This window comes from Notechis scutatus, chromosome 11 (genome assembly GCF_049901735.1).
Source record: "Notechis scutatus isolate UNSWTSFEM ecotype Mainland chromosome 11, rNotScu1.2, whole genome shotgun sequence".
NCBI classification, from domain to species: Eukaryota; Metazoa; Chordata; class Lepidosauria; order Squamata; family Elapidae; genus Notechis; species Notechis scutatus.
The window spans coordinates 3,407,539-3,425,946 of record NC_142019.1 but is presented as its reverse complement, the minus strand read 5'-3'; the positions used below and the strand labels follow the sequence as shown (position 1 = coordinate 3,425,946).

At 39.2% G+C, this 18,408-nt stretch overlaps 1 protein-coding gene across 4 annotated transcripts; it reads left to right on the top strand.

Annotated features, from left to right (window-relative positions):
- The first annotated feature begins 380 nt into the window (after window positions 1–380).
- On the top strand, window positions 381–18,037 carry PLIN1 (perilipin 1). Of its 4 annotated transcripts, XM_026677035.2 has the most exons (8): window positions 1,031–1,119; window positions 3,620–3,684; window positions 6,167–6,368; window positions 8,859–8,938; window positions 9,238–9,472; window positions 12,433–12,605; window positions 16,330–16,369; window positions 16,624–16,838. In XM_026677035.2, the coding sequence occupies exons 2-8, from the start codon at window positions 3,637–3,639 to the stop codon at window positions 16,722–16,724; spliced, it is 879 nt and encodes a 292-aa protein (XP_026532820.1). In that variant the 5' UTR covers window positions 1,031–1,119; window positions 3,620–3,636; the 3' UTR covers window positions 16,725–16,838. The 4 variants fall into 4 exon arrangements, with proteins under 4 accessions (XP_087828730.1, XP_026532820.1, XP_026532818.1 ...); XM_087972604.1 differs by lacking the exon at window positions 16,330–16,369 and having other exon boundaries at window positions 381–1,119; window positions 3,626–3,684; window positions 16,624–18,037; XM_026677033.2 differs by lacking the exon at window positions 16,330–16,369 and having other exon boundaries at window positions 16,624–17,081.
- The last annotated feature ends 371 nt before the right edge of the window (window positions 18,038–18,408 follow it).

Genomic DNA, 18,408 nt, shown 5'->3' with positions numbered 1-18,408 from the left:
AACATGAAATGTAATGGTGTCGAGGCTGAATATGGTGAGAAGAAAGGGCCAATTTGCATTGGCTTTTAGTGCACAATATGGGGAACTTACTCTGGGCAGGTCCAGTATCTCTTTGCGCACTCCCCTGACCACAGCAGATGATTCCACATACAGCATTGTCTTAATACATTTATATTCCTACACTGGAAAGCCGGAGCCAGAGTCTTGGAAGCAGTTCGTGACTGTGTACAATCACGTTCTGCGACACAGCTGGAACTAATCGTATCGGCTCTACCATTCCATTAGACTATTTCAGTGACGTGGAGAAGGGGGAATCTGCTGCTTGGGTAACAGTTTATCCTCCATATTAAGTTACCCAGGCCTCGTGCTCTGGAGAGGACACTGCAGCTTTGCATACAGCATGGAAACAACACGGGAAGTAGCAGTTACCAGTTTCATAGCACGATACCATAGTCTTGAGACTAAAGGATGCCAATTCAATTCAATTCACTGGAAAGCTGCATGTGTCTTTAACAAGTGAGAGGTAGTATTGCAGGATCCAGTCTGGATCCGTCTGGAGGTTTAGTCTTCTAAGCTCATGCTGGAGCCCATCTTCAGGGAAATTCTCTCTCACCAGAACTTCTCTCTCTGCTAGAGTCCGAAAGCTTGTGTACCTCCAGGTGTATGCCAAGTATTGTCAAGGTAATAAAGAAAATAAAGCCTGTGCCACAGGGAACCTAGTCTGACACCCTGGCATCTTATTCAGGCAAGGTTCCTTTTTAAATAGGACAGGGAGATCAGCAAGGAATTCCCTAAAAGCACCTGGATTCACCACACCACCCCAAAAAAGAGTTGGGTTAGGTACTTTCCAAAGATCCCAAGAGTTTTCACATTTTGTTATGTTGCTTGGACAATTCTTTCCATAATTTGGAGTTGCACTTGGCTGGTATTTCAGACATCTGTTTGAGTTTCAGGGGGCCCAAGGGAGCCATCTTGCTTAATCACTGAAGAAGCTTGGCAGAATGATTGAGCTGGAAGGTGGGGCTTCATAGCATTACAGTCTGGAGCATGAGTTTCTTCTTTCACTGTCGAGACGGCACTGCTGGCACCCTGTTCAAAACTGCTTGACTTCTGCAACCTGTGAGTACCTTCCCTTACTTTGAAATTGGTTTCTAGAATCACTTTAGGCAAGCTACCACCCAAAAGTAAGTAAGCCACAATTGGGTTTGCTTAACATGTTGACCAGCAAACCATGGTTTATAATTACAGTAGTTGGGTTAGTGCACTGGGCCATGCCAAACCAAACAAACAAGTTTGGGTTTTGTGTGATGTGAGAACCTGGCCATTGCTTCCAAGAGATTAAAGTCCTCTCTTGTACATGGGCAAGCTGAAAGCCATGTAATAGGAGCTTAATTTTCCCCATCCTGTTAAAATCCTCAGGATTCAGTCATGCATGCAAAGAATGGCCTTTCTTACTGAGGCTGAACAATTGCTGCAGCCAGCTTTCTCTAACACAGGCTGTATTCCTGGGCTTTTGTTCTTTTAAATAATCTTGTTGAATCCTGGAGCATCTGAAGGAACAGACTCGGACTGAATCCATCTGAGATGGATTAGCTTTGGGTTGGTAGGCCAGAGGAGTCCACGGAAATGCCATCTCTGACTCTGAATGGCATTCATCAGAGGGGGTTTCGCAACTGATCAGCAGGTAGCATCTGTAGCCAGGGGGGCTTTTGCATACTGTAGTTACATTTGATGTGCCAATTATGAGCAATGGTGGCCATGCTGCAGTCATTCGTGTCTTAGTCACTTCCTGTTTAGATTACTGTAATGGGGTAAAAATAAGAATATCCTTAGAATGAATTTGGAATCTACAAAATGAAGTGGCCCGGGCAGTAATGGGTCTATCTCGGTATATTTAGGTGAGCCTTTTGGGGAGCTGCATTGGTTGCTTCTGGGTGGGATTGACGTTCTGATTGTCACCTTTAAAGGTCATCTGAGGAATCACCTTCTTCAATATTTGTCTTTCTATTGGATTGGCTCAAATAGGGTCATTTCCTTCCATTTCAGTACAAAAATGCCACCTAATGGGGCCTCAGTCACTGCTCTCATAGCCTTTATTTCCTCCCCAGAGAGATCGAATCTGCTTCTTCTCTTCTGGGTTTCAGGAGAGAAGTTAAGACTTGGCTATTCCAAATGCAGAAGGAGAGCACAATAGAAAGCTTTTTGTTCTTCTTATTCTATACTACCCGATAACCCGGCTTTGCCCGGGTATTTATTTATCCCAATCCTGTATTAGACAGGAAAATCCTGTAGTTGGGACTCACGCTGTTGTACTGTCTGTCGCGCAGCGTCACAAGTCTTCTATCCCTGTCCTCGGGAGTTTTTTGTCTACGCTGTGTTTCATTTTTTTGATTGCACTCGGCCAATAGCCTGACATTTCCTTGGAGGGCTGAGAGGGAGCCCCCTTGTGGACTACTGTGAAGCTGTTACCATGGCAAGTCCACTGTGCTGTACAGTAGAAGCCATTTTAAGGTACTCACACACCCTGAGGGGTGTTAGGGGTGTCTTACCCCCACAGTATTTGTTTCCAGAGAGCAAGTCATCTGTGTACCAAGTTTGGTTGGAATTGCATTCCAATTTTTATATATAGAGAAGATAAATCATTAGAATCATGACTTAGTGGGACTCGTATTCAGCATTCACAGATCCTCTGTAAAAGAGTAGATAAGCAAGGGCAAAAATGCACTTTTCTAATCTTATAGAAGAATATTCCCTGCAAACTACTGGAATTTCCTCTTTGGAATGGGGATTAATTGAACAAGAGTCAGGAACATTGGTTCCTATATTCATCTGGTCTTTCCATCAACAATAAAACATAGAATAGCAGAGTTGGAAGGGACCTTGGAGGTCTTCTAGTCCAACCCCCTGCTTAGTCAGGAAACTCTACACCACTTCAGACAAATAGTTATCCAAACCCATCTTTAAAACTTCCAATGTTGGAGCATTTACAACTTCTGGAGGCAAACCGTTCCACTGATTGATTGTTCTCACCATTAGGAAATTCCTCTTAAGTTCTACATTGGTTCTCTCCTTGATTAGTTTCCATCCATTGAGAACAATTAACCAATGGAACAGCTTGCCCTCGGAAGTTGTGAGAGCGCCATCACTTGAGACCTTCAAGAAGAGATTGGATTCCCATCTGTCAGAAATGGTGTAGGGTCTTCCGCTTGGGTGGGGGGTTTGACTAGATGACCTATAAGGCCCCTTCCAACTCTGATTATCTGTTATCTGTTATCATTGCTTCTTGTCCTTTCTTCTGGTGCTTTGGAAAATAGGTTCACCCCCCTCTTCATTTTGTTCATGGCAAAGTAATTTTCATATCCTTAATACAACTCACATTATGAACACCCCCTATCATGGGAAAGCTTGAAGAGAAATGCATTGTCATCATATAATCCCCTTTTATAGTTGCTGTAAGGTGGGGAGCTTGTTCTGTGTTATGGCCACGAATTTCATAGCCTACTTAGGTGCTGTGTGAATATATGCGGTAATTTCTTTGGTTTATTGAAACTCTCCTGCATCTTTATTCCCTATATTACCCCTGGATTATGCAACATTTTATACATGTCCCATGATTTAGTTGCAGGCTAATGCTTGATGATGGCAGCGAAAAACAAACCAGTAATGCAGAATGGAAGCCCCAAGGTAAGTTGATCCAACAGGGAACCTCCTTTTTATAATAAAGCTATAATTATCACTCTCAAAATGGCTTAAAAATCATTAACATCAAAATGTATTAACAGCGGCTAGGATTGTATTTGCTAAAAATTGGAAAAATGAGAAAATACCATTGCAGGAGGAAACCATTAAGAAAATATTGGAATGTGCTGAAATGAGTAGATTGACATTTGAAATTAAAGAACAAGAGGATAAACAATTTTGCAAAATTTGGGACCTTTTCTATCAATGGTTAGATAATAAAATATAATAATGGAATATGTAGATTTTTAGAAAATAACGAATATATAAAGATGTATTTCTTTTCTTTTTTTATTATTATATCTATAAAATGTTTCTAGGATAGATTTGGGAGGATTATATGAATTGTTATAGTATAAACTAAGTAAATTATAGTTATCTCATAAAGTATGAATGAACAAAATTATAGTCAAATGATTGATAAATAATGATACCCTGTTTCTCCAACAATACGGCCTCCCCCAATAGGAAGTCCCAGCATGTTTTATAGGCATGAAATGAAATTAAGCCCCTCCCCCCAAATTAAGGCCTATATTAAAACATGCGAAATGGGGGAATGGTGGGGGCCTTGCCATTAGGAAGTACTTTTGTTGCACACCCGGATATGGTGCTGCCTGCGTTGACCCCAATACGAAGTGCCCCACCAAATGCCGAGGTCAACATCCAAGCTGTCGCCGCCCGCCTGCCTGAAGATGCAAGGGGGGAATTAAGTCACCCCCAAAAAGACGACCTAGCCATTTTTTCAGGGCTCAAAAAAAAAATAAGACCCGGCCTTATTATATGAGAAACACGGTATTAAGGTATTCAATTTTTGGATTGATAATATGAGTTATTATGCAATGTAACTCTAATTGAGACTATGAAATGGATGCACAAAATTTTTGTAAACCAACCGACACACTGCTTGTACACTTATGGAAGAAAGTTGGATGTTTTTATGTTTTGTTTGTTTTTGTTTGTCTTTAAAAACCAGTAAAATTTACAAAAAAAAAAAAATCATTAACATCAGCAAATGTCTGGTGAGACACCATTTATACTATTTCTGAATGTCTTTTCAAAAAGTTAGCTGACAGGTTCAGGAGACCTGATCTACTTCTACAAGCTAAAGCAAATGTTAACCTTGGCTGAATTAGACACTATGCCTGCTATTTTTTTTTTTAAAAAAAAGCTATCTCTGTATGTCATAATCGTTTCATTTGAAAGAGAGCAACCCAGGCCACTGTTCCAGAAAAGAGTTTGGATTGCAAATAATATGAAACAACAAAAAGAAGATTCCATAGCCTAAATGTAAAGCTCTAAGAATATTTCTTTGCCTTTTTCACATTTTTTGTAAATAGCAGCTTGCGGGGGCGGGGTGGTGGGAAGGATGAAGTTTCAAATGGGTAGACGTATCTTTAAGGGGATGTGGTGGCTCAATGGCTAAGATGCTGAGCTTGTCGATCAGAAATGTCAGCGGTTCGAATCCTTCCCCTAATGGAGTGAGGTTCTCTTACTTGTCCCAGCTTCTGCCAACCTAGTAGTTCGAAAGCATGTCAAAATGCAAGTAGAAAAACAGGGACCACTTTGGTGGGTATAAAACAGTGTTCCATGCGCCTTCAGTGTTTAGTCATGCCGGCCACATGACCACGGAGACGTCTTTGGGCAGTTCTGGCTCTTCAGCTTTGTAACGGAGATGAGCATTATCCCCTAGAGTCAGAAACGACTAGCACGTATGTGCGAGGGGAACCTTTACTTTTAACTTTCCTTTACATTGTTTTGGGATGAAAATTGTCCCACTGGTTGTTCTTTCAAACCCATTTGTTGTACTGGTTAAATGCACCAGGCGGGGAGATTTTGAGTCTAATTCTGCCTGTGGTGTGAAGCCACCTGGGTGACTTTGGAATAGTGACTCTCTCCCAGGAAGAAGACAGTAGCAGGCCAATTCTGAAAATGTTGCCAAGAAAAGGACATGGATTTGTCCATGTGGTTGCCATAAGTCAAGATTGTTCTGAAGGCCCACAAACACAAGCTATTCTTTATGTATGATACGGAGCATAGCTTATGCAGTCCAATCTTTTCTTAACCTCCAGCCATGGAGCACCCACAACTTCTGAAGGCAAGACATTCTACAGAATCATTGTTCTCACACTCAGGATATTTCTCCCTAGATCGAGATTGCTAAATAAATAACCAAGCTTGGCTGATCAATGGGCCATTTGGAATGTTGTTGTTGTTGTTGTTGTTGTTGTTAACACAGCATCCCCAGGTCTGTCTAGGAAAGAAATCCCATAGATAACTTATGCTTTGGATAGCAAAGATGCCAGATCCCAGTCAATTCTAAACCAGATTAAGAATAAATGATAGTTACTATAATGTTCTCACTGTTCTTTCAAGGGATATTTTCTCTCCTCTGATTATATTTGCATCCTCTTTTTTTTTTCTTGTACAGCAAAGCAGTGTGTTACAGAGAGTTCTGCAGTTTCCTGTGGTGAATTCAGCCCTCAGCAGTCTCCAGAGGACGTATGCCAGTGCCAAAGAGATTCATCCCTTGATGGCATCCATATGTGCCACCTATGAGCGAGCTCTCCAGAATGCCAGTTCCTTGGCTCTGTGGAGTGTGAAGCCTGTGGTACACAAGCTGGAGCCTCAACGTAAGTGTTGCACAAGCTTCATTCTGAAAAGGACCCAACACCGCCCCCCCTCCATTTTCATTTCTCACAATGTCAGCTGCTTTAACCTTTAAGTCCGTTCTTTAGTGCCCAGTGGTGGGATGCAAATATTTTTACTCCTGGTTCTGTGGGCGTGTCTAGGTGGGTGTGACCATGGGACTGGGTTTTCTTGGCTTTTCTTTTTTGCAGCAACACCCTCTTCCCCCGCGCTCTGTTTTTGTTTTGTTTTTTGCCTCCTGGGCCTCAGGGAAACCTGGGCGAAGCAGTAAGACAGCGAGGGATTTCCAGCACAGCTGATCATCAGAACAGCTGATCATCAGGAGGAAAAAAGAAATACCAGTTCAGCTGAACTGGTAGCTGTTTTTTTACTACCAGTTCAGCCAAATGGTAGCATTTTTTATTACCGGTTCACCCGAACCAGGCCGAACCAGTAGAATACCACCACTGGTAGCGCCCCAGGTGGATGCATTACTGACACATTCTGGATTTTCTGGAGAATTAAATAAATTACAGCCCATTGTTCTGTGACTCAGTAAGTGAATAAATATTAATCATTTTATTAGACTACAATTCTTTTGTACATTAGTGCCTTTGAATTCCCACCATGGCTTGAAGTATTGCTATGTAAGGCACATTGTGGGAAATGTCTGTAGAGATTCTCAGTCATCCAGGTTATGGTTATCCCAAAGGTGCTTTTTCAGGAAGCAAGTGGACTTTCTTGTTTTTTCTTTGAAAGACGTTTTGCTTCTCATCCAAGAAGCTTCTTCAGCTCAAACTCAGGTGACCCTGAGGACAGATAAATCTCCAAATAGCCTCAATGACTCTCTAAAAGAATGCAAATGACCAGCTGTCTGCAAGAATATAAATCCTTCTATTGTCCACCATCCAGTCAAAGTTGAAGAAGCTTCTTGGATAAGAAGCGAAATGTATTGAAAGAAAAACAATAAGAAAGTTCAGTTGCCTCCTGAAAAAGCACCTTTGGGAAACATTGTGGAAAATATAATAAACCATAGAGTTCCATAAAGTTCTTTCTCTGAACCATGCTGAATTTCTACCAGATCATTCCAAGATAGTTCAGAGATTTTCCAGAATACCCCATACTGGTAGCATTGAAGTCTGGCAGCACTCCAGCTGTTTCATGCCATGGAATGCCATATCAATGATTTTCAGTTGCAAACTTGACTTATAGATAACTATCAAACAACCCCTATGTTCTGGAAGAACATAGTCCAGCAGAGGGATGGCACATATTAAAATTCTCCAAAACGCACCATTCTCCAAAAGGAGGTTTGCACATAACTACACTCTACGATGAGGAATGCAATTTGTAACATGGTAGCATGTCTTGTAACTGTGGTTTTAGTGCACCACTCAAACATAGTCTATGAATCTTGGTGAAATTTTTTGTTTCCAATTTTTTTTATTTCAATCTGCATATGCACAACAATACATTAACAGTGTGACATCAATATATCATACAGTTTAGTATAGGCAAAATTAAAAATATCAATCATATCTCTCAATGCATATATTTCACATTAATTCATAATCCTTCAATGCTTATTTTCAACCTTTCAAAACTCTCTCCAAATGCCTACCACCATATCAGTTAAACATACCTAGTAATCCCATTATTCAATTTTCTCCCTGCTTTTATTTTATTTTTTAAAATAAAAAATTCTCATTTGGCAAGCAGTGTGGTTCCAGGTTTCACATCTCAATACAAACATAACCATAGTTACCTGTTCATTATATTTGTTTAGTTTCATATTGCGTCATTCTTATTATTGTTAAATATTAAGCTTATCTTATCCAATTCAAATTCATGTTATATTAATACATTCTTATATCTTATTTTAGAATGTTATCTAAAATTCTCATCTCATTCTGTTGTCATTTCTCATATTACTTTTTTCTGCCACATTTGTCATTTTATCAATCCTTATCTGTAAATATAATTGTCCTCTCTGATTAATAATTCGAGCTAACCACCTTCATTCTACCTTAATATCAATCTCCCTGTCTAGTACATAACACAGATATATATATTTTTCTCAGATTCCACATTGTATTTTCTCAAACACCTTAGGAATCATCTATACATTACAAAATACTATTTTCAATATATTCTTATACATCACAACATATTACCTTGTGGAATCTCCTTCCTTATCCTTTTTTTTCACCCATTATCTCTCACTCTTTGGACTTTCTTTTCATCCTTGTTTGTTTCCTATTCCTCTTTGTTTTCTGGTCCTTTCTCTTAATTCCTTTTTTTCCCATTCTTATTCCCCTCCATTTCTCATTCCAGTTATTAAACTTTTCTCTCTCCCTCTTTTGATTTTTCTTTTGCCCTTCCAATTCTTGGTGAATTTTTTGTGAAGATATAGGGGAATCAAGTAGTCCAGTGGCTGACCATCCCTTCCATTCCAGGACTGTTTTAATGTTCTTCTCTCCTTTTTTTTGGTTCAGTTGCAGCAGCCAATGTTTTGGCTTGCCAAGGTTTGGATCATTTGGAGAAGATACCTATCCTTCAGAAACCAGTGGAAGAAGTAAGTTGTTTTTTTTTTAAAGCATAAGAAAACTGTCTTGCTGAATTAGACCAGGATTGTAACCTAGCTGCACTTATTTCATCCTGGACCCAAGTTCCAAGTATAGCTCTCATCTCAAAAATGTAGGCTTTCATGACTTAAATGTTGGTGTCTGTCTAGAAGCTGCTGAATTCTCCATTAGGACTATACTAGCCTGGACCTCCTTCTTCCTATTTACTTTTCTGCTAATTCTGCCAGACAGATCTTGCTTGAAAACGTAAAATGGTCATAAAGAACTTGCTTCATTATCTCTTCCTCAGGCTACATCTGATTTGAAGGACACCATTCTAGCTCACCTTCACTATGCTATATGCTCTGTCGTGGACATCCTGGACAAAGTCTTAGGACTGTCTGCTGAAAATAATGAGCAGTCCAAGAACAACCTGAAGATCAAGAAAGAGAATGCAAAGAGCAGACAAGCGAACCGGGTAGCTAAAACCTCTGCAGCTGACAAGCTGGAGAAGGTGGAGGATTGGAAAATGGAGCCCAATTCAGGTTAATATAGTGCTCGGTTGATCTATTGTAAAAAAAAATATCATCTTGGAGCTGGAAAACTTCATATATGTACCCTAGTGTTCTGCTTAGCAAGATATTTCAGGATTGTCTTATTTGTTCCTCAATGGAGATTACCTGGCCGTGTTATTCTTTTTTTTTTTACATTGCATATAAAGTTTTATTGAGAGATTGCAATATATTTCCATATTTGTTACAGAGCTAAATTGTTCTGACATTAACACAGTTCGAGACAAATTGCTTGTTTCCTCATATTATAAAATTTTATTTTATCTATTTTTTTTCAAAAGAAAATTTTAATACAGTATTTGCCTAGTCTTAATCTTTATATAACTTTTTGAAGAGTGGCTAATCGTTATTAACAAGCCCATAACTAGTGACAGGGTTGAGACTGTACTAGGATTGGTGTAGGACAGGTTCATACTGAATTTATGAATTAGGCATTTCAGCAGCTGCAAACATAGGGTACAAAACTGTTTTCCAAACTGGATCTGAGAACAAAATAATTATTTGTGTGAACCCGCAACTGTTTTTTTTTTAATTCTTATTAATTTTTAAAGAGTCCAGTAGTTGAACCTAGGTGGGCCTCCATAAATATCTCAAACTGTGTTTGCTCCACCTCCTAGTTCTAAGCTAGGTTATATGCCCAATTTGTTCTCCTAATAAGCCATTTCAAGATCCACTTCTCCTACTGTAGCTTCTTATTCTTCATCTTTAAACTGGGCAGACTTTTTAAAAAAATGCTTTCAAAAAGTAGATAGGTCCTTAGATGTTCCTGATACAAGAAGGTAACTGTCTGTCTGGTATTGTCATCAGAGCTGGTTTATCTTCCTACCTTTGAGTGAAGGGGACATTCTGCTAACCTTGTCCCTTTGCAGACCTCTAGAGCAGAGTTTTTCAACCCTGGCAACTTTAAGATATGTGGACTTCAGCTTCCAGAGTTTTTCAGCCAGCAAAACTGTTGGGATAAAGAAACACTGTTTTAGTCTATAACTCCAGTGAGATAGAAAGGTTGATGGAGATAATTTGCTGAGATAACTGAGTTGACTTTTTTGATTAAAAAATGACAATATGTTTATTACATACTAGAAACTCTTTATGGACTTTTTGCATAGAACAGGAAAAAATGAACATGATTTATGGTTCTGATTATTAGACAGGACAACTTATAAAAAAAAAAGAATTATGTTGTTATGTTGTAATCATAGACTAAGAGATAAATTTGTAATTGTACTTATGACTGCTGTAAGAAAGATCGGAAACTATTTCTTAGTATCTTTTTTTCTATTTTTCTTTTATTTCTGTTACATTTTTCCACTTAGCTTTCTCCTTGTTTTCTTTCTCTTACTTTATATTAGTTTGTATTAGCATTTATCTGCCTTTTTTTAAAAAAAAAAAAATCTTCAATAACATTATATAAAAATAGAATGTAAATTAGGCAGTTTTGTATCTCTGCCACAGTCTGAACTAAAAAGTGACAGAAATCAGATTGAGGATATAACCTGTCATTATTTGTGCATGGTTGTTTTGGTTCCACTTAAAATATTGTATCCAAATAAAAAGAGAGAGCATCTTTTATTTTTCCTTTTTCAAAAAAGAAACAACATATGTTGTTTGGCAGCCAGAGCTTTCCCTTTGATGAGATGCTCGTCTTGTTAGTTTCATAAACTCATTTTGTTTATCAGAAATTAAACCTGGGTATTTTCCGGTTTCGGAATTCAAATGTTGTAATCCTGATTTCTTATAAGACATTTTGGGGTTGGCCAACAATGTCAAGTTATATGGTTGCAGTTCCTTAGGCTCCAGTACCCCTCTTTCCACAAGATGGTGCTAGAAACATTCCAACCTCCGTTTTTTTGAGGTTGTTAAAGAACTTGCTGAATATGAGTCACAATTCCTTTTCAACACTGCACACAAACTCACATCATTTGCTACAGCAATGTTTTCAAAATCCAAGTTATAAGAATTGTGGATGGAGCTTTTTTTTTTCATAAGTGGAAAGCTGATGTTCCATAGTTCCATTGTTTCTGGATTGACACTGACAAAAAAGGGGGTTGAGACTCTAGAAAGAGTGCAGAGAAGAGCAACAAAGATGATTAAGGGACTGGAAGCTAAAAAGTATAGAGAATGGTTGCTAGGACTGGGGATATATCTAGTTTGATGAAAAGAAGGACTCGGGGTGACATGATAGCAGTGTTCCTCAGGGGCTGCCACAAAGAAGGGAGAGTCAAGCAATTCTCCAAAGCACCTGAGGGCAGGATAAGAAACAATGGATGGAAACTAATCAAGGAGAGAAGCAACTAGAACTAAGGAGAAATTTCCTGACAGTTAGAACTATTAACCAGTGGAACAACTTGCCTCCAGAAATTGTAAATGCTCCAACACTGGAAGTTTTTAAAAAGATGTTGGATAACCATTTGTCTGAAGTGGTGTAGGGTTTCTTGCCTAAGCAGGGGGTTGGATTAGAAGACCTCCAAGGTCCCTTCCAACTCTGTTATTCTATTCTATTTTATCCTATCCTATGCTATTCTATTCTAAATGTCTGAGAGGTCGGTGTGGGTTCCACGGCTTGGAAGAAGAGATGAAATTAAATGTATGTTGCCTGAGCTACCAAAATATCTACTTTTTCCCATTCATCCATAATCAAGACTGCTCACAGGCAGAGATGCTCTGGTGATATAGAACAGTGGTTCTCAATGTTTTCTTCACCATGGACCCTCTTTAAATACCTTTTGTGGCCATGGACCCCCAAGATTTAAGATTTAACTCATAATGTTTCTTCAAGCCTTTGTGATGACATCATGGCCCCCTCAGGTGTCCACAGACCACAGGTTGAGAACCATGGATAGACTGTATGGCATCATTTAACTTCTTTTAATCTATAGGAGAACAACGGTCTGGTTTATTATTAATTATACCATTTTCCCATTTCTTACTTGTAGTCCACAAGTCTCCAGCAGGATGGGAATCAGAAAAGATGACTCCTTCCAGTGCCCTTGCAAATATCAGGTCTTTAGTTGCTGCTGTTTCCCAGATTGCTTTCAGACAGACATCTCAAGCCATCCAGGTTACCAAAGACACAGGACTGAAACTGGCTTTGTGGATCTCGTATTTGGTAAGTGCCATAGCATTGGGTTGACAAATTTGTATATGCTTTTGAACCAAAGAGTACTTTACCAGTATAAAAAGGTAAAGGTTCCTCTTGCACATACTGTATGTACTAATCATTTCCGGCTCTAGGGGGAGGTGCTCATCTTTGTTACAAAGCCAAAGAGCCAGCACTGTTCAAAGACATCTCTGTGGTCATGTGGCTGGCAGGACTAAATGCTGAAGGCACATGAACCTTCCCACCAAAGTGGTGCCTATTTTTCTATTTGCATTTTTACATGCTTTCAAACTGCTACATTGGCAGAAGCTGAGACAAGTAACGGGAGCTCACTCCATTACGCGGTGCTAGGGATTCGAACCACCGAACTGCTGACCTTTCTGATCAACAAGCTCAGCGTCTTAGCCAATGAACCACCATGTCCTTTTACCAGTGTAGTAAATGGCTTTTCATCTATTTATTAATCAAATTTATATAACTGCCCATCTTGTGAGAAATTACTCTGTTTGGCATTTGTTCAATTTATACTTTAAAAAAGAAAAAAGAAAAAGAAAATTTTCTTCAGATCTTTCTCTAAGATCTGTTGCTGTTCCAGGGGCACAGCATATTCAGTAGTTTGGAGTATGGAATAAGAATTTTTCAGGACTTCAGGTAGATTACTGTGCAAATTGAACGAGTATGTAACACCTTGGCTGCAGGAGCTCATTTTGCTTCCAGATTCAATTCAATGTGTTGGTCAAAGCCCTACATGGCATGGGGACAAGTTACCTTGGAAATAATCTCATCTTGATTATGTCAACCCATTTCATCCAGTTAGTAAGGGAAGGTATGCTATGGATCACATTGGTTAAAACAGAGGTCTCCAAACTTAACAACTTTAAGACTTATGGACTTCAACTCCCAGAATTCCTTGGATTGGCAGAGGAATTGTGGAAGTTGAAGTCCACAAGTCTTTAAAGTTGCCAAGTTTGAAGACCCTTGGGTGAAAGAATTTCAATTGACAGGGTCTAGGAAGAGGACTTTCTTTGCCATAGCTCCTACCTTCTGGAATACTTCTCCCACCCTGAGGTGACGAGGCCTCTGATCTCCTGGTCTTTCATAGGACTTTGAGGACTTGGCTTTGCCAACCAGCATGGAGCTCATTGAGTAGGATCCATCCCTGGGGCCAATTGACACCTTGATAGCCTTCCCCTCACCTTTTAACTTTTAACATATTTTATTCTTGTTTTTAGCTGGCTCTATTTTGAAGTATTGTATTTTATATGGGTTTTAGATTTTTATGGTTTAATTGTACATATTACACTTAATGCAAGCAAGTTGGGCAGCATCCAAATTCAACAAATAAAAATAAACTTTGCATTTATCTTAAGAAAGCCAAACCAGGATTTTAGTGAGGTTTGGATCCTTTTGTCCAATGAACAACATAATCATCCTTGCTCAGCTATTTCCTAGATTCTCTGCATATCATTTCCTAAGCTACTATCCAGATTTTGAGCAGACAAAATAAGTCTGGATTCTTGTTTCAGAAATCAGGACAAGTCCTGGCTAAAAAAGCTACTGCTTAGAAACCAGTGATAGATCCTGCTTTCAAACTATGCCCCTGTTTCCCCATTATGGGTTTTGTTTTCCCTGCAGAAAGGGGTTTGGCGTTTGGCTTGGGTCTCTTTTGAAGGATAATCATGGTGAAGAAGTTTTAACTCAGCTGCCTCCTGTTTTGAGAGTCTAATCTCTAGTAAAGATCCCCTTTCCATCTCTGGGACATGGAGGTGAAGGTGAAAAGGCTGTTTTATTTTTAACTGGCTTTATATAGTTATTCATGGATTTGATTAACATCTTTCTCAAAGTCCATTGGGACTACTGATTTTAAACAGGAAGATAAATGTGTAAAATACACAAACACAAAGAGAGGGGTGGGGAGGGAGGGAGGAAGGAAAGAAAAATAGATGAGTTAAGAGAGGAAGGAAGGGAAAATATGAGTAAGAGGAAGGAAGGAAGGAAGGAAGGAAGGAAGGAAGGAAGGAAGGAAGGAAGGAAGGAAGGAAGGAAGGAAGGAAGGAAGGAAGGAAGGAAGGAAGGAAGGAAGGAAGGGAGGGAGGGAGGGAGGGAGGGCTGGATTTTATATGTTTCTTGAATTTGATTCATTGAAACCAAAACCAGAGAGATTTTGAGAGTGATTTAAAAGGATGTGTTTTTAATCAATGCATAATTAATTGTAAGATGTGGCCACCAATGGGGCTGTCTAGAAAAAGGGACTCAACAGATGCAGGAGAACAGCTTGCATGGCTGAATGCCACCTACTGAATTGTAGGCATTGTGTTCTTTAGTGTCAGTGTCTAAAAGGGAATAGTGGAAAAGAAGTGCTCGTCCAGTTCTCGTTCAGCCATTTCTGGCAAGGAATACAGAACAAGATGGGCTCGTATTCTAATCCAACCTGCTGTGAAGAAGAACTTTCCTACATTCTGAAGTGGCGGGGGGGCAGTAGCTCAAAGGGGAAGCACTTGTTTGGTTTTGGTCTCTAGCATCCTCTTTATGAAATATTGGAGTGGAATAGAATGGAATGGAATGGGGATGGAGATGGGGCTAGAGTGGAGTGGAGTGGAGTGGAGTGGAGTGGAGTGGAGTGGAATGGAATAGAATAGAATAGAATAGAATAGAATAGAATAGAATAGAATAGAATAGAATAGAATAGAATAGAATAGAATGGAATGGAATGGAATGGAATGGAATGGAATGGAATGGAATGGAAGAGAAGAGAAGAGAAGAGAAGAGAAGAGAAGAGAAGAGAAGAGAAGTGAAGAGAAGAGAAATAAGAATAGAATGGAATGGAATGGAATAGAATAGAATAGAATAGGAATAGGAATAGGAATAGGAATAGGAATAGGAATAGGAATAGAATAGAATAGAATAGAATAGAATAGAATAGAATAGAATAGAATAGAATAGAATAGAATTTATGAAATAATAGAATAGAATAAAATAGAATGGATGAATAAAGAATAGAATAGGGAATAGAATAGAAGAATAGAATTTACAAAATAATAGAATAGATGAATATAGAATAGAATAGAATAGAATAGAATAGAATAGAATAGAATAGAATAGAATAGAATGCTACTTCTTTCTTAGCCGTTGTCACAATTTCTTCTCTTTTTTACCACTTGGCTGCAAAGGAAGGAATCTTGCCTAGAATTTAAGTCACAACTGTCAACATTTCAGACAGGAGTATCTCACCTTGAGTTATTGAGAACTAAATCTAGCAACACATGCCTACATCTCAGCTGTGAGCTGTTTTTAATCCCTAACGTTCATCTAGTCCACAATAACTTTCATCCAGGAACTAACCATGAACTGAACTAAATAATCCTTGAGTGTCCCACCTGATGAAAAATACATGCAATCAACTGTTACCCTTTGCCCGTCAGGATCCTAGACTAGAGCAGACAAGCAAGTTAGCTGTTGGGTGTCAGCTGCTTAAGCTGACACCCCAACAACTATTAACAATGGCTATTTTTGACTGAGTTTGGCAGTTGGTGTCTGAGTTCATGCCACATACTACATCTTTGTTGAAAAGGAACCAAATACAATGTCTGTGTTATGCCTCAGAGGCTTAAAGAAAAGGATGACTCAACACGATGGTCTGATTCACCTTATGATTAAAGTTCCCACAATGTATACAATTTTAGTCAAGCAGATTAAGCAAAATCAGCCATTCTTCTTCTTTCTTTTCCCAAAGGAAACACTCGGGGGAAGTCCAGACAAGCAAACGTACATAGGTCAGTCATTCTTTGAACTCCCTACCAACCAAGAATAGAAAACAACTTTCCCGAAGGACAAAAACCAGGGGACCTTGAGTTGTATCAAAGTCCAGGAAATGCCAATGTTATTGATAGTATGACCTCAAGTTGGGTGGAAAACATAGATTTTGGGAAGAGAAAATAATTCTTTAAATCACCAGGGATCTCTCTCCCCCTCTTCCTCTCTTTCTTTCTTCTTTCTTTCTTTCTCTCTCTCACTTTCCACTCACTAGTTCAGCTTCCCAAGGGTTTTGCTGAAAGAAGAGGAAACAATGGGGATGGGTTCTCCAGAATCTTGCCAAGAACAAGATGGCGTCCAGTTTGTTACTCCTGAGAGCAAGAAGCTTCAAGAAAGACGGTCTAGTCGGGGACATTATCCTCTTCCCTTCCTCAATCTCGATGAGCCTCTCACCCCTCATCAAAGCCCACCCTTAGAAACAGAATCTGCTGTGGCCAAGAAATCTGCTTTCTCCAGCAGCAGGAGATGGAGTGAAGGGCTGTTCCGGACCAGTCTGGAAACTACCTATATGAGGGCACACTTTGCAAGACTCTATAGCTCTGCTGTCAAGAAAGACTAAGCCAGTGAGTGGCATTATGCTAAACTAGGATTTGTTAAGTATGAATTGCTATCCCAAGTGTGCTTTTCCAAAAGGCGATTGGATTTCCTTCATTTTTTTCCCTTTGAAAACATTTAGCTTGTCATCCAGGTTTCCAAGTGATGAAATCCATTTAAAAAGAAAAGAACAAAGTCCATCTTCCAAACAATCTCTTTTATTTAGGAAAGCATCAAATTGGCAAAGTCTGTTTTAATTCTGGATCTGACACAACCCGGAATTACACCACATAATATTGGAAATTAGAAATAGTCCCCAAAAGTCACATTCCCCAATAGAAGTAAATCAACGTTGCTTGGTGTCATCAACCTCCACCTCCAGGTTTCAGCCAGGTCAGTTTCATTTCCCATGGGAAGGAAAAATCACCTAGCCTAAAAAAACCTCACTCCACTCCTCCCACCTTAGGAATGTGGCAAGCCCAACACCCCTCCCCCCACCAGCAAAAAGAAAGAAAGAAAAGGAATATATAATAGGGCTAAATAAAATGGCTAAACATATGTCAATTTTGGGGTTGACAAGAAGTTTCTTCCCTTCTTGGATGAGAAGCGAAACATTTCCAAAGGAAACAAACCCAAGAAAGTCCAGTTGCCTTTTGGAAAAGCATATCTGAGACAACCATGACCTGGATGATTGAGAATCTCTGTAGACACTTATGAGTTGCTATATATGTCACTGTTAGATGACTTCATACAAAGGTTAAACACACAGTTTAGCAACTCCAAAGTTGCTGAAATCTTATATCACACTTAGCTACGGCAAAGATTGCAAAATCACAATTGATACACTAAGCCATGAATCATGGCTTGACAAAACCCTAGGGCTGGATTCACTGCAATTCACAAAACCACATTCTGGCTTTGGGCTATGAGAATGAAGCAACTGACAACCCAACTCTTCTGCTTAATTTTACTGCTTACGTTAACTTAGCTGAAATCTCCCTCATGATCCTTGTGACCCAGTAATTACATCCACTGTTGTAATGCTAGCTTTATTAGCACAGCTTTAACAATTCTCCAATAAAATGACCAACTTTTACTGGCTTTCCCATGCTTCTTAGACAATTGTACCAAAGTACATTGAAGGTAGCTTGATTTATTGTTTATTCAAAACTAGTGGATAAACCAGCGTTGCCTGAGTATTTACTATTATATTATTATAACATAATAATATTATATTATATTAATTATTATTATATACCTGTTGCCTGGGTATTTATTTATCCCAGTCCTGTTGTACTGTCTGTTGCGCAGCGTCACAAATCTTCTATTCCTCTCCTCAGGAGTTTCTTATCTATGCTGGTGTTTCATTTTTTTTATTGCACTCGGCCAATCGCCTGACATTTCCTTGGAGGGTTGAGAGGGAGCCCCCTTGTGGAGTACTGTGAAGCTGTTACTATGGCAAGTC

Excerpts from the sequence above, each read along its gene's own strand:
- PLIN1 (XM_087972604.1), top strand. The coding sequence starts at position 3,637 with ATGATGGCAGCGAAAAACAAACCAGTAATGCAGAATGGAAGCCCCAAG. Across the intron at positions 3,685-6,166 it reads TGCAGAATGGAAGCCCCAAG|CAAAGCAGTGTGTTACAGAG; the intron begins GTAAGTTGATCC and ends TTTCTTGTACAG. Across the intron at positions 8,939-9,237 it reads TTCAGAAACCAGTGGAAGAA|GCTACATCTGATTTGAAGGA; the intron begins GTAAGTTGTTTT and ends TCTCTTCCTCAG.